Source organism: Berghia stephanieae, chromosome 15 (assembly GCF_034508935.2).
Source record: "Berghia stephanieae isolate SIO BIC M18660-M18661 chromosome 15, UCSD_Bste_1.3, whole genome shotgun sequence".
Classification (NCBI taxonomy): domain Eukaryota; kingdom Metazoa; phylum Mollusca; class Gastropoda; order Nudibranchia; family Aeolidiidae; genus Berghia; species Berghia stephanieae.
The window spans coordinates 23,807,763-23,823,624 of NC_088374.1; the positions used below are offsets into that span (position 1 = coordinate 23,807,763).

Sequence of the window (15,862 nt, forward strand, 5' to 3'; positions counted from 1 at the left end):
CATTTTCTCAAAATGTCATTTTCTTAGGGGTGGGATAGCAGGGAACAAGATTTCTCAAAAACTGTCTATTCAATTTCTTTTTCCTTTCACACACTTGTGTGTTTATAGTGTGGCTACATTATGTCAGAGGCTTTTGGCAATATAAGCATTATATTTTTAGATATGGGGGTCCAAAGAGGGTAAAAACTGCGAAAAAGGAAAAATTTTCAGTTTTACGGATTGAAGACTTCCGGATGCTATAAAATCTTTACTAGGATAAGAATAGAAAAATCCCTCTGACATAATGTAGAGCAGTATTAAAGACACCTACATAGCAAGTTTCAGTGAAATTGAATAGACACTTTTTGAGAAAAGTTGTTCCCAAAATCTGAAGTTTTCGGGCGGGGTACCCCTAAAATGCCACCTCATACACACCGATAGTGGAAATTATTCCAAAAATTCTTTAGAAATATGCTTGGACACACATAATACTGCAGAAAAAGCATTGAAAAGATCATTTTTGATAAAACTTAATAAAATTGTCCTTATTGTGACAGTACCCCCTTAATGATCTCTTTTTAAGATTTATTATTTTGTGATTTTTTTTTTTTTGGGGATTACCAACTTGGGCAGCTTTAGGAACAAAATGGTTCAAAAGGAATCCTCTAGAAGTATTTAACTTGTCTGTGATATGTGTGAATTTCCCATCATTTGACCAACAGTAATAGTATTAGTATGTTGTAGTAGTAGTAGTAGTAATGGTGGTAGGAGTAGAAGTAGTAGTGGTAGTAGTAATAGTACTAGTCTAGTAGTGGTTGTAGGAATTGTAGTTGTAGTAGGAGGAGGAGTAGTAAATGTTATAAAAAAAGGGGGAGGGTGATAGAGAGACATGGATCATTTGATAACATAATGGAAATTATCTTGTCACTGCTGCAAATTGTCATCTCTATTAGATTGAAGACCACTCTCACAACTATTTTATCTCAAAACCTTCATCTGATTTACTGGGCTGGCAGATGTATATCACCATCACAACTTCATTTGGGACATCAGCATCATCATCTCATACCATCACCACGGTTACAACCACCCGCAGTGGGTGGTTGGATGGGAGCATCACCCTTGAATCATATACCTATGATGTTCGCATGGGTGTATGATCCGATAGTGATGTCATTTCTTCTTCTCTTTACTAGCCTATCCTGCTTCTTTGGTTTGTGATTGTATTTTTGACAGGGGATATTTTTTTTCCTGTAAATCTTCTGCCTGTTTGTTCTTGGTTATTTATAATTTAGCTTATGATATCTTTAGGTTATGATTTTGATTGACATTTGTACTATTTTTGTTAGATTGCTTGTTTTTTTGTTTCAGCGGTCTCTCATATAACCTCAATTGTGTTGGAAGAGACCTAAAGCAACAAACAAACAAACAAAAACGGTTACAACCACCATCACAGCATTGTCACTGCCACAACCACCACCACCACATCACTTCTTCCATCACCACCACCACTAGAGCACCATCGCTACAACCACCACCTCCTCTTCTTCAGGCACTAACATCAATACTACCAACATATTTGGGGTCTTTTGGTCATTTCTTTGATTGTTTCGAAAGCAATATCCTTAGATATTGCAATTTCTGAGCCTTATACTGATGTAAAATGGTCATTAAGTTTTAGTTTCTCGATAAACCAATCATTTTGTTATTACTAGTGATTGCTGCAAACGAATGTTTGAATGATGAAGATCGGAGTTTATTTTTGATTTGGGTGTGATGTTAGCTTTTATATAATTTTTTGTATTTTGCGCACTTGCGGACAAAATACACTTTTTGCTAAAAAATACACTTTTTAGGATCATAGAATACACTTTTCATTCTGGGAAGGTTGGCAGGTCTGCACTTGGTAATCAGTTTCTATTTTAGGGGTAATCATTTTTTTTTAGTGTGTGTGTTTTGACTTGGATGACAGAACATATACCTATCATCTCATGAAGTTTGCATGATTTTTGTATTTGGCTGACATTTTTAATTCAGCATGTGGCCAGTGAAGTGACAACAAAACGGGTGTGGTATGATCTATTGCCTTCTTCTTAAAATGATCCGAGCATAATTATTTATTTTTTTATAGAGCATTTATATTGGACTTTGGGCAATATCCACCAAATGTGCTCAAAGCGCTTTGCAAGGTGTCCCAAGCCAAAGCAACACTTAATGTGTAGGGCAAGACATGACGCCTTTAAAGCGATATTACAATTTTTTTCTGACCAAGACAACGCTGTTAATAGCCAGTTACTCATCTTACTCCTGAGTACTGCGAGAGAATGCGAGTGAAGAGTCTTTTTACCAAGGCCTCAACTGTGCGCTGTTTAGAACGAGATTTTTGAACCTGAGACCTTCCGATCCTAAGGTGAGTGTCATTTACACTGAATCATATAACGCACATTTTGGATGTTATTACATATCAAGGATTGAATAATATATTTCTGTCGTGGTCTGCAGGTCGTATCACCAATCTCCAAGACAAGACAACACAGCTACTCTCACATCGGCTGCCGCGGCTGCGGCTGCCGCTGTCGCACAACAACAGCAGCAGCAGCAACAACAGCAACAACAACATCAGGCCCAGCAGCAGCAGCAGCAGCAGCATCAACAGCAACAACAACAACAGCAACAACAACAACAACAAGGTCAACCGGTTGAATTTAATCACGCCATTAACTACGTGAACAAGATTAAGGTAAATTTCATTTTGACAATTAGTATTATTTTGAAATCAATAACTGTAGATAATTCGAAGATGACGTCACTCAGGTCTTTGTTATTGTTTTTTTGCCATCCGCGTTTATGAGTAATGCTCACTGAACTGTATTAAACTGACTATAAACGTTCATGGATACACACAGTTTTGTGTGTTGGTCCGTTATACTTCCAGATGGCAATGTTATGAGCTTTTTAGCCAAGCGCATACTATCTATATATAGAATACAACCACATAAGTTATAAGAGTTGATTTTATTTAATCTAGAACTGTATCTTATACACCATAGTTATTTATGGGTTTAAAAAAAATAAATCTTTAACTTTATACTAATACCTGGCATAAGTTATTTATAAACAAAAATGAATATAACAGCTTCGCAAGAACAACAAAATACCAAACACAGAACGTTTCGGGCTCTAAACCCTTCTTCAGTCAACAACAAAAAAAAAACAAAAGAAATAAATACATTAACGGTCCAAGATTTTGCTACAGAGCAGACCTACAAATTATCTCTTGTCATCTATCTGAAATTTAGTACTGTATTTATGTCGGTTTTTTTTTGTTTTTTTTGTTGGCTGAAGAAGGGTTTTGAGCACGAAACGTTCCGTGCATGGTATATTTTGTTATTTTTTGAAGCTGTTCTATTCATTTTTGTTTATTACTCTTTACAGCTTCTAGCAGCCTAGTATCACTTGTTATTTATGGGTTAAGAAAAATAAAATCTGTTAACTTTATACTAATACCTGGCTTCCTCTTGATAGAATCGATTTCAGGGTCAACCTGACATCTACAAACAGTTCTTGGAAATCCTTCACACCTACCAGAAGGAACAGAGACTAACCAGAGATGTAAGTAATGTGCTATGGCACCACCACATCATCATCACTACCTCTACTACTACAACCACCACCACCACCACATCATCATCACTACCTCTACTACTACAACCACCACCACATCATCATCACTACCTCTCTACTACTACAACCACCACCACCACATCATCACTACCTCTCTTACTACTACAACCACCACCACCACATCATCATCACTACCTCTCTACTACTACAACCACCACCACATCATCATCACTACCTCTCTACTACTACAACCACCACCACCACCACATACATCATCAATGATTTTCAATTGTGCACATCTTACTTATGTCACGTGGGGTGTTGAATGTCTTCTTACTTACTTACTTACTTATCCGAACCAGCGACCACCTGAGCTCTAGCCCTTCGGTCTTGTGCCATGACGTAGAAGTTAGACGTCTTTTGTAGTTGTTCCAGGTGACTATAAAGTGTGTTACTGATGCTTGGATTTGGTGGGAGGAATGTGCATCTCAGGTCTTCAAGAGGTTGACATTCAAGCAAGTGGTGTGTTACTGTTTCATTGGAAAATATAATTCTAGACTCAAAAAGAGAGTGAAAGATAATCCAAATCATATCAGCTTGCAATGCAGGAATGCCAAGGGAGCTCTTTCTTATCTCAAGGGAAGAAAAAAAGAAAAAAAAAGAGATGCAAATAGCAGGGCTAAACTTCAGGTCTTCCATTTTTGTGCGAAACGCCTGAACCACCCAGCCATTAGTTCACTGCTGTTTATTTCTTCATAAAATCGGATCACTTAGTTATACTGCTGGAACCCAGCAAGTGACTGACAACAGCAGCTGCATGCTGTAAAAGTGGCTACCTGGACGGGGATTCCCCTTTTTGAGGGTTAAGACGCAAAGTATTGCATTTTCGTGATGTAATATAACACCATATCTAGATGACCACTTACATTACAATGATATTAACTTATGGAACAGACAGTACTACTTTCACTTGTTATGTTGGTTCTTTTTTCGTTTTATTGTGATTATTCTGATAGGTTTTATAAGCAATTTAAAATCCCTCCCATTTTACAATATTTTTGTTGATGTGCGGACAATAAAAAATTCAAATCTTTAAAATCAGACGTTGGATTCCGAAACTAATTAATGCTTTGTCCAGTCTTAATATTATTACACAAAGTAAAACATTCATTTTCTGATTCAACACATTTTAACTACGTTTTTAATGGTCATAAATGTAATGGGCTGGATATCTGGTATGCTCTCTTCATTTGTATTTTGTAATGTGTTTAAAAGATATGGAGAAAGAACATATAAAGCAATATATATTGTGTGTAGGTTTTACTTCACTATTACAAATAGAAACAAAACCACCGTCATTACACCAAACAACAACACCAGCACAGTGGCGTAGTAGATAATAGAAGCAATATGATAGAAAAAGGTATTCCTCTCTCTCTCTCTCTCTCTCTCTCTCTCTCTCTCTCTCTCTCTCTCTCTCTCTCTCTCTCTCTCTCTCTCTCTCTCTCTCTCTCTCTCTCTCTCTTCTCTTCTCTCTCTCTCTCTCTCTCTCTCTCTCTCTCTCTCTCACACACACACACATACATACACCCATACATCCTGCATATACACACATATTACATAAACACGTAAAAGACAGGCTAGGAGAAATGAATCACATTCACACTACACCTAATTCATACCACTGACAACAACGATATAACATCAACAGTTAGTACAGATAGTATTCCACAAAGGCAAGTTTGACTGGGGAAAATAAGAAGAGGGGAAGTGGGAGGGGGGGGGGGGGGGGGTGGGTACTCAAACACAGCCAAGATAGAGAAAATAATAGTGGCACCTCCTAGGAATTAACAGATATTCAGACATTATTCTCAATATTCACAATGTACAAGTCGTGCAGCTGGTGAATAAAACTTTCCCACACCAATCAACAGAGACATGAATGAAACAAACCCATTCATTTCATATTTCTTAAATCAGTAACAGATGTGTCTTTAAGAACTATTATTGTAGGGCTACTTGCAGAGGGAGTGTATATATATATATATAATATATATATATATATATATATATAATATTATATATAATATATATATTATATACGTTCCTGTACTACAATAAGTACGACTTCTTCACTCCTTTACCATATTCGTGGGAACGTTTAATGACAAAACTGTAGAATCAGTGTAGTAAAGTGTTCCATGGTCAGTAGGGAGTCCAGGAAATGATTATGACATTGTTTACATTGTGTAACTGGTCCAAATTCATCACCCACGATAGCCCAGACATCTCATAGACTGCTAGATATTCCCAGTGAAATTTGATACCCCACCCCTACACTTGTTACATATTTATTGAACTGAATTAACATTTGTGCAACAGAAAGTAGACAGTTTGTACTATGTACTAGTGTGAATAATAATAAACTGCAACGTCTGATTGTTGTTGTAGGGATTCCAGAAACATTTGATTTAAATGATAAATGTAGTGAAAATGTGAGTCTACTTTGCTGTGTTCCTGAGAAAGAAATATACTGATGATATCTATGATATTTAGTCCACTGTGTGAGGGGGATTTCAATCTATAACATGAGTGATATAGATTTACATTTAAGATAATTGTGGCTTGGCTATGCCATTATTTATCAGACCAATTAGACTACTCGCTTCACTGACTGCAGGCACGTGCCATGCCAGAGCGCAGGTAAAGAGAAGGAGAGTAGTGACCTCTTGACCTAGCATCTCAACTAAGTGATCCGCTGGTAAACCACTGTGAGTTAGTTCATTTCATTTATGCTTCTTTCATGTTTTAAAATGTTAAAAAATTTTTTTGTTTTTTTTTTTTTGTTTTTTTTTTCTGGATGAATTTATCTAGTATTATTTTTTTTTCTTCTATCCTCAGGGTCTAACAGTTGGCCCCAGCAAACCTCTGACAGAGTCTGAGGTGTACCAGCAGGTGGCCAACCTGTTCAAGCACCAGGAAGACCTCCTGGCAGAGTTTGGCCAATTCCTGCCCGATGCCAATGGCGCCTCCAGTTATAGTGTGGCCTCTTTTGTGAGTCAGGTCATTTGAATTTTTTTACTCTCTTTTTTAAATAAATAAAAAAAATCTTGTTTTTTTTTGTGTGTTTTTTTCTATTCACAATGCGTCTTTCACCTTTTGCTTAATATTTGTGTGATGAATATAGAAAATTGAGTGGAGCAGGCACTTATGTTGATAATAACAAGAAATGAAGTGAGTAGGAAAGTACCAGAAGACAACAGAGAATAAAAACTTCGCAGTGGCTATGGGGGCTCGAACCCGTGACCTTACTGGTACAACAACTCCGCCTGGCTGGGGAGATTGTGACTCGACTGTATGAGCTATCCACGACCCCCAAATAAAAAGTAGCTTCAAATCTAACTAGAGCCCTCTCTCCCCGACTTCTTGAGGTCATGAGTTCAACACACACATTCTCTATTGTCTTCTGGCACTTTCCAACATACTTCATTTCTTGTGGTGAATAAATGATTTTATATGTGATGATATATTTTATTACAGTGCTGCCAACCTTCAACCTGACGTAGAAAATACATATACTTGCGTATCTATTCAATTCTTCTTTTTTAACAATTTAAAAAAAAATCAAAATAAATCATAGTCTTTTAGTGTACTTAAAACTTAAACTTGTTATATGACCCGGAAGTTCACATTGGGAGTTCAATAAAATATTATCCTGCTGGGTCATATCTGATTTATAAAAATAATAATGAAATTTATTTATTTTGCGCCCACTCCTCTATACAATAAAGCTCTAGGCGCATAACAATAACTTCAATCCATTCAAATTGTCTATGTTGATACATATTCAAATTATATACCTTGATATTACCCATCACCAGAATTAGAGGTCGTTATGTATGTTTTGGGGTTTTTTTTTCCTCAGGATTGTAAGCATTTTTCCAAAGTCTTACTCAATATGGCTCTTCATTGTACACATTTACATGGATAAGGGTTGGCAGCACTACATGCATGTCCTGCCACGTTAATTGATAAAAATCAATCGGATAAATTATAGAAAATGATTAAAAGTAATTTCTGACAAAACTATTAAGGTTAATTTTTTTTTTTGGATTGATTGAGCTTTATATAGTGCAATATCCACTAAATGTGATCAAAGCGCTTTAAAAGGTCAACAGCAACATTTAACATGTAGGATGGGACATGACGCCTGTTAGGCGATATTACAATTTTTCAGACAAAGACAACGCTGTTAACGGCCAGGTACTCATTTTACACCTGAGTACGGTGAGTAAAGAGCCTTTTCCAAGGACTCAGCTATGCGCCGAGCGCGAGGCTCGAACCAGGACCTTCCGATCCGAAAGCGAGTGTCATACCACTAGACCACAATTTGTTTTAAATAATAAGAAAAAAAAAGTGAAATGAAAAAAGAAAAAAAAAGAATGACTGACTTTTTAAAAATTTATCATGTCAAAGTTGACTGGAAATATCTAAAAATTTCATAACTATCAATTTTCAAATGTATACATGGCTTAGCACCACAATGCTTAAGTTCATTGATATCAGAGTACAGGATACATCAGGGTCTCTACTCCTCATAACATACTACTTTAGAAAGAAATGTCTAAAATAAAATTTTCGGAATGTGCATCTCACGGCACTATCCATCTGGAATTCTCTCTCGGTCTTTACCAGGAGTGCTCGTACTATTGAGTTCTTCAAGTCTAGACTGAAGACAGAATATCATCATCATCATCATCATCATCGTCATCATCATCATCATCATCATCATCATCATCATCATCATCATCATCATCATCATCATCATCATCATCACCACCACCACCACCACCACCACCACCACCACCACCACCACCATCATCATCATCATCATCATCATCATCATCATCATCATCATCATCATCATCATCATCATCATCATCATGGGTGCAAGAGTGCAGGCTACTGCCGGCCAATTGGATTACCGAAAAAAACGTCGCCGGCTTTTTGCTTATGTCCCAACAATCGGGTCGGGTACGTCCATATGATTAAGCGAAACTTTTGAATCACGATGCTACGGTGACCCGGAAGTGATAGTTATATTATTAAATTTGAACAGTGAATCTTGCAGGCTTTTTCAGATTATATGTCTGGTCATAGTAGACTTGCAGGCTTTTTGAGGTCCAGTTACTTGCACCCATGATCATCATCATCATCCCCATAGGAATTTTTGACCCATTGACTTTCACATTCCCTCTCCTATCATTTCCATAGACTTATTCAATCAATCCCTGAAAAATGTTCTTGATCATAGAACTTAAGAAATTGAGCTAGCCTAAGCCATCAACCTCACAGTTCACCATATTTTAATTGAATGTACAGAATTAGAACAGATAAGGTCACAACATTATGAAAACAGGGACTTGAAGTCTCTGTTCCAGTCGGTCGATCCGCTTACAATTTTAAAGTATCTGCAGGAATGTGAACTGCAGAAATTGTAAATAAAATTTTTTACATAACAAACATGTAACTATTATGATTTTATAAAGATTTTATAACAACAGTACACGTTTTGAGCAGCTATGCCCCCTCAAGGCCTATAAAAATTGATAAAAGACAGAAACGGGCGCTTAAATGACCTTAATAGTGTCGAAAGCGCCGTTAAACACCTAAAAACAAACAAAACATAAGCCATCAACCAAAAACTCAAAGCCACAGTTGTTGTTTTTTTCTTCTTTTTTTTCTTTTTATTGGTCATGCACTATCAATACAGAGATGCCAACCAGTACGGGTTTCCCGTATTCTGTACGGCTTTTCTTCCGAAATACGGGCATACGGTTTTATCATTAAAAATACGGGATTTGGTTGAAGTGAAAAATCCACGAAATTACGATCACAACACGAAAAGTGTTTTCATGCAGAACTTATTTTCTTTGTGTCTTTCTGTCATTTCTTGAGATAATTAGCCTTGCTATTGTTCGCGCTGATATCGATTTCTGCACGGCGCAGTGAATACAGGTTTTTGTCCTAAAATACAGGTTTTTGGTCTTGAAAATATGGGTTTTCAAAAGGCTAGCTTGGCATCTCTGTCAATATGCAGTTGTCCCTGATATCGGAACAAGTACTTACTCGTTGATTTAAATGCCCAGTTTTATCCCCACCACCCCTATTATCAGGCGGACTCCGCTCTGGGCGTTCGCAACGACCACTCCTCCACGGTGAAGAAGCCAGGGTACTCCAGCGGGAAGAATACTGGAAGCAAGACGGGGTCAGGGGTCAAACGGCCGTCCAACAATAGCACCTCTTCATCCATCTCATCATTCCCTCCTCCCCCTAAGGTAAGGGAGTTAAATAGTTCATTTTTAAGTTTTAAAGTTTTAAAGTTTATTTTACACTAAGGGAGTTAAAAAGTTAATTTTTAAGTTTTTAAGTTTTTAAGTTTATTTTACACGAAGGGAGTTAATAGTTCATTTAAGTTTAATTTTAAGTTTATTTTACACAAGGATTTAATATTCATTTTAAGTTTTTAAAGTTTTAAGTTTATTTTACACTAAGGAGTTAAATAGTTAATTTTTAAGTTTTTAAAGGTTTTAAGTTTATTTTACACTAAGGGAGTTAAATAGTTAATTTTTAAGTTTTAAAGTTTTAAAGTTTATTTTACACTAAGGGAGTTAAATAGAGTTAATTTTTAAGTTTTTAAGTTTATTTTACACGAAGGGAGTTAAATAGTTCATTTTTAAGTTTTTAAGTTTTTAAGTTTATTTTACACTAAGGGAGTTAAATAGTTCATTTTTAAGTTTTAAATTTTATTTTACACTAAGGGAGTTAAATAGTTAATTTTTAAGTTTTTAAGTTTTTAAGTTTATTTTACACTATTTTGATAAAATAATTTTTTTTTTTAAACTTGTCTTTATTTGATGCCGTATCCATTACATTCAGACCTGCCAACTGGAAAATTAAAAAATTCGTAATTATTTGGAGACTGAAATTGTAGTCGCTATAGTTAACTTTAAAAATCCACAATTTACTCTCTCAATGATTAAAGAACACTTCTTACTTACTTACTTATAATCCGAACCAGCGACCACCTGAGCTCTAGCCCTTCGGTCTTGTGCCATGACGTAGAAGTTGACGTCTTTTGTAGTTGTTCCAGGTGACTATAAAGTGTGTTACTGATGCTTGGATTTGGTGGGAGGAACGTGCACCTCAGGTCTTCAAGAGGTTGACATTCAAGCAAAGAACACTTCAAAATCCTTAAAATTATGTACCCTGGCATCAACTTTCATTTTTTAAAATAAGTTTTAATGACTTGGAGATGCTCATGATGTTCTGAAATCGAAATCAAAATTTTGTAATTCTACAAATTTTGCATAACAGTAATAAATAATAACATGAAGTTGAATGTAAGCTTCAATTTGATTACAAAAACAGATCAAATGACCGTTTCGGGTTTCCCCTTTATCAACAAAATAGGATGACTGAAGAAACACCACAGATGAATCATTCATCTGTGATGTTTCAATCATCCTGTTTTGTTGATAAAGGGGAAACTCGAAACGTTCATTTGATCTGTTTTTGAAATCAAATTGAAGCTTACATTCAAATTCACGTTATTATTTATTTCTTCGAGCTTCGAGCAGCAACATTTACACATAACAGTAACAGGCTATTATAGTGCTATCCACCCCTATAGCAGTCATACACATCCTGAAATGTTAAAACGTAAAGACAATACACCAGAGGTGGTTTGCAAATAAAGAGAAGACAGAAGGAAACTTGCCTGTGCAAATGCCATCCAATTTCTTTACTACAACTAACCAGTATAATTAGCAGTGTGCCTCATCAGTATAGTCTTTGCTTCATACTCGAAAGGTACTGAGTTTGACTGCCCACCTCGCTGTGTGCCTTGAGCTCACTTTGTGGCACTAGATTCTAGTTTTCCCTTGGAAAAGACCCTAATAAATGACAAATTTCCCCTATGAGATGAGTAAAGAGAATTATATTTATTAATTTTGTTTTATTCATGGTTTGTCTTGTGTCATCCACAGAAGAAAGGTGTCCCTAAAGATTTCAGCATCTCAGATGCCAGTAAGACAGGATCTCTGACAGAATATGCCTTCTTTGATAAGGTAAACCTTTGGTATTTTTTTTTTTTTTTGGAATTTTTTTTTATTAATATTAAATAATAATAATAATAAATGTACATTTATATAGCGCTTATGCCGAAGCTTCGAAGCGCTTCACATTGACCATCAGTAAAAAAAAACAAAACAAAAAAAAAACTAAACAAATGAACAAGAGTGATAAAAATACTTGTTTTGTCATAATTATCACTAAAAATGTGCTAGGAAATACATTATTAAAAAAAAGTCTTCCCTCAAAAAGTAATGGTTTCTTTTTTATATTTGGTGTACCTTCAGGTTCGTAAAGCTCTGCGTCACCAGGAAGTGTATGACAATTTCTTACGTTCCATCATCCTCTTCAACCAAGACATTGTCACCAAGTCGGAGCTCGTCACTCTGGTCGGCTTCTTTCTGACGTAAGTAGTAACACTGTGATGATCAGCAGGGGGGCAGCGTGGCTCAGCGGTATGGTCTTTGCTTCCTACCCGAAATGTACCGAGTTCGATCACCCGCCGCTGCGTTGTGTGGCCTTGAGCAAGTCACCTCGCCCTAGCTCACTTTGCGGCGCTGCACTGTGGCTGACGCCTGGGTTATTCCAGTCTTCCCTTGGAATAGACCCTGAAGACAGATTTCCCCTTGGGGATGAATAAAGGGAATTTTTTTTATTTATTTTATTTTTATGATGAGGAGGAGGAGGATGCAAAACGGTTAACTCCGTTTTCTGTAAAATGGATATTTACATACCTGCCAACCCTTCCGCTTTTGGCGGAATCATTTCCTATTTTCACTCTTCCTTTTTGTCCTATTCCGCCATTGTCTCTAAAATTCCGATTTTCAAAAAAAGGATGATAATGGTAAGAAGAAAAAAAATGAAAGGGAGTTAAAAAAGTGAATGTTAATTTGAATGATTGCCAAAAGGGAGCTAAGTAGGAAAATTAATTGCACTCCTTCCCCCCCCCCCCCCCCCCCCCCCTTCCCCATTCCATTACCTTCCCCCCCTTCCCCATTCCATTACCTTCCCCCCCTTCCCCATTCCATTACCTTCCCCCCCCTTCCCCATTCCATTACCTTCCCCCCTTCCCCATTCCATTACCTTCCCCCCCCCCTTCCCCATTCCATTACCTTCCCCCCCCTTCCCCATTTCATTACCTTCCCCCCCTTCCCCATTCCATTACCTTCCCCCTCTTCCCCATTCCATTACCTTCCCCCCCCCCTTCCCCATTCCATTACCTTCCCCCCTTCCCCATTCCATTACCTTCCCCCCCCTTCCCCATTCCATTACCTTCCCCCCCTTCCCCATTCCATTACCTTCCCCCCCTTCCCCATTCCATTACCTTCCCCCCCTTCCCCATTCCATTACCTTCCCCCCCTTCCCCATTCCATTACCTTCCCCCCCTTCCCCATTCCATTACCTTCCCCCCCCTTCCCCATTCCATTACCTTCCCCCCCCCCCCCCCCCTTCCCCATTCCATTACCTTCCCCCCCTTCCCCATTCCATTACCTTCCCCCCCTTCCCCATTCCATTACCTCCCCCCCCCCTTCCCCATTCCATTACCTCCCCCCCCCCCTTCCCCATTCCATTACCTTCCCCCCCTTCCCCATTCCATTACCTCCCCCCCCCCCCCCCCCTTCCCCATTCCATTACCTTCCCCCCCTTCCCCATTCCATTACCTTCCCCCCCCTTCCCCATTCCATTACCTTCCCCCCCTTCCCCATTCCATTACCTTCCCCCCTTCCCCATTCCATTACCTAACACATCTGATGTAGTTTTGCCAGCTGACCAGAAGACTTGTCTTTATGTGATAGGTGACAAATGTGGTGGTCATTTTTTATACATAATTATCCATTGTTGAGAAATTAAATTCCTATTTTCTGTCTCAAATTCCTATTTTCTGACCTTCTGATTCCACTTTTAGAATATGAAGGGTTGGCAGGTCTGAACACTGTGTTGATGATGACGAGGAGGAGGAGGATGCAAAACTGTTCCTCTCCATCTTTTGTAAAATGGATATATGTGGGACTCACTATCTCAAAACAGTATTTTGTCTGGATGAATAGGACCCTGAAAAGTGATTGCAGAAATAAAATAAATATAAATATGAACTTTCACTATCTCAATTCAAACGTTTTCAACTATCCAACTGATTATGTCATTGACTGTAACATTTATATAGCACATTTTCATGGATTTATCATGCTTACACTTCACTTTACAATGTTTTATTTATTTATTTTCCCCCAGCAGGTCATATGTGACCCTTCGTCTCAAAATGGTATTAAGTCGGGATGATTAAGATGCTGAAAATGGAATTTGTATCCAGAAATATCATGCTTAAGTCGAGTTTATTTGCTTTATAGACGAGAGGGAATATCATATTTTACTGTACTAAATACCAACGTTTCATATTTTTGACCAGGTTAACGTTAATTTGACTTTTTAGCATCTGGTCCATCCCGACATAATGCCGTTTTGAGACGTTGGGTCACACATGGAATGAATCACATTTCCATTTCATGCAGTACCAGTCACCTGTTAGGTGTCCTTTTTTTGTACTGATACTCTTTACAATATCCTTTACAATCAGCTTAGGTTTGTAGAATGACGAAATTTTGCCTCCAATTTCATGACTTCATGAGCTTCTCCAAGTCGTTAAAACTTATTGAAAATGAAAGTTGATGCCAGACTACATAGTTTTAAGGATTTTAGAAGTGTTATTTAATCCTAGTGATGGTAAATTGTTGATTTTTAACTCACTCAACCCTAACACCGACTATATCCGTTGTTTAACCGGGTTACTTTTACCCCATTCCTATTGATAAAAAAATTTTCTGAGACAAATTATAGGCGTAGTATCAAAGCTATGTTTTTCATTTTTACATGTTTATGATAGTTGAATAAAACTATCTCTCCTCATGCTTATTTTTTATACATTTTTTTCCAATTTTGAAATATAGCAAAAATCTTTAGGATTGAGTGAGTTAAAGTCACCTATAGTGACAACAATTTTTATCTTCCGAAAAATACAATTTTAAAAGATTTTTAAGCAGGCAGTTCTGCTTTTGATAGTATGAAGTTGACGCCATTCAGGTATTTTATATGTTATTGCTTTTTGCCATCTGCATTTATGAGTACTTCTCACTAAACTGTATTATCCAGACTATAAACGTTCAAGGTTACATATACGTTTTGTGTGTCGGTCGGTAAAACTTCCGGATGGAAAATGTTGTGAGGTTCTTAGCCAAGCGCATACAAGTACTCATTCAAACACTCATCTTCCCCCCCCCCCCCCCCCTGTCCACTCGTGGACTACTACAGGAAGTTCCCAGATCTGTACAGAGAGTTCAAAGATCTGCTCGGGATGAATGAACAAGGAGGGGGAGTGGAACCAGTACCACACAATGCTGCCACCAAGGAGCGATTAACTGGAGACCTGGCCATGGAGATTGGTAAGACATGTCACCCCACTCAATTTTAATCATCCTTAACCAACTGTATCACTCTATCGTATCATAAATATACCCCCCCCCCCTCTCCCCTCCCATTTATCGTAAATATTAATATGAACTCTTTCAGCACTGATGACGCTATATTCGTATTTCCGTCACAAAATGGCTGACACCTGATTGAGGCAGCATTCAGCACAAAGTCTCAATTAAAATACCCCCCTAGGGCCAATTGAATGTTATGATGAAAGAAATGATACCATTTTTTCAATTTATAGTACTTTTATAGAAAGTAGGATTGGATTACATTACTATTTTTGGCTTTCAAGACCGGCTGCACTATGCAATCATTGGCCAGTAGAACAGATTCTGCTTTGGCCGCACAGTGTGGCCAATGGCGCCGAACGAGTTAATCTAGCTAGCCATTTTCACCAAGAGCTGTAAAATAAATGAATAAATAAATATAAACATTTATATAGCTCTTTTCCATGGATGTACCATGCTCAATGTGCTTCACGATGTTTAATTTATTTCCTATGTAGGCCATATGGAACCATATTTCCATTTCATACAGTACCAGTTGCCTGTTAGTAATCCTTTTTTTTTTCAAATTGCTTTGCAAGGCATCCCTGGCCAAAAGCTATACTTAATATGTGGGATGAGACATGATTCCTGTTAGGCGAGATTTCAAA

General features: G+C 37.5%; 1 protein-coding gene across 1 annotated transcript in view; it reads left to right on the forward strand.

Annotated features, from left to right (window-relative positions):
• LOC144960584 (paired amphipathic helix protein Sin3a-like) overlaps window positions 1-15,862 on the forward strand; it is a 71,644-nt gene that overhangs the window by 25,677 nt on the left and 30,105 nt on the right. The window contains 7 exon segments of the mRNA XM_078893805.1: window positions 2,482-2,719; window positions 3,505-3,591; window positions 6,505-6,666; window positions 9,753-9,941; window positions 11,652-11,732; window positions 12,024-12,142; window positions 15,043-15,173. Coding sequence (XP_078749931.1) covers window positions 2,482-2,719; window positions 3,505-3,591; window positions 6,505-6,666; window positions 9,753-9,941; window positions 11,652-11,732; window positions 12,024-12,142; window positions 15,043-15,173 — 1,007 coding nt within the window.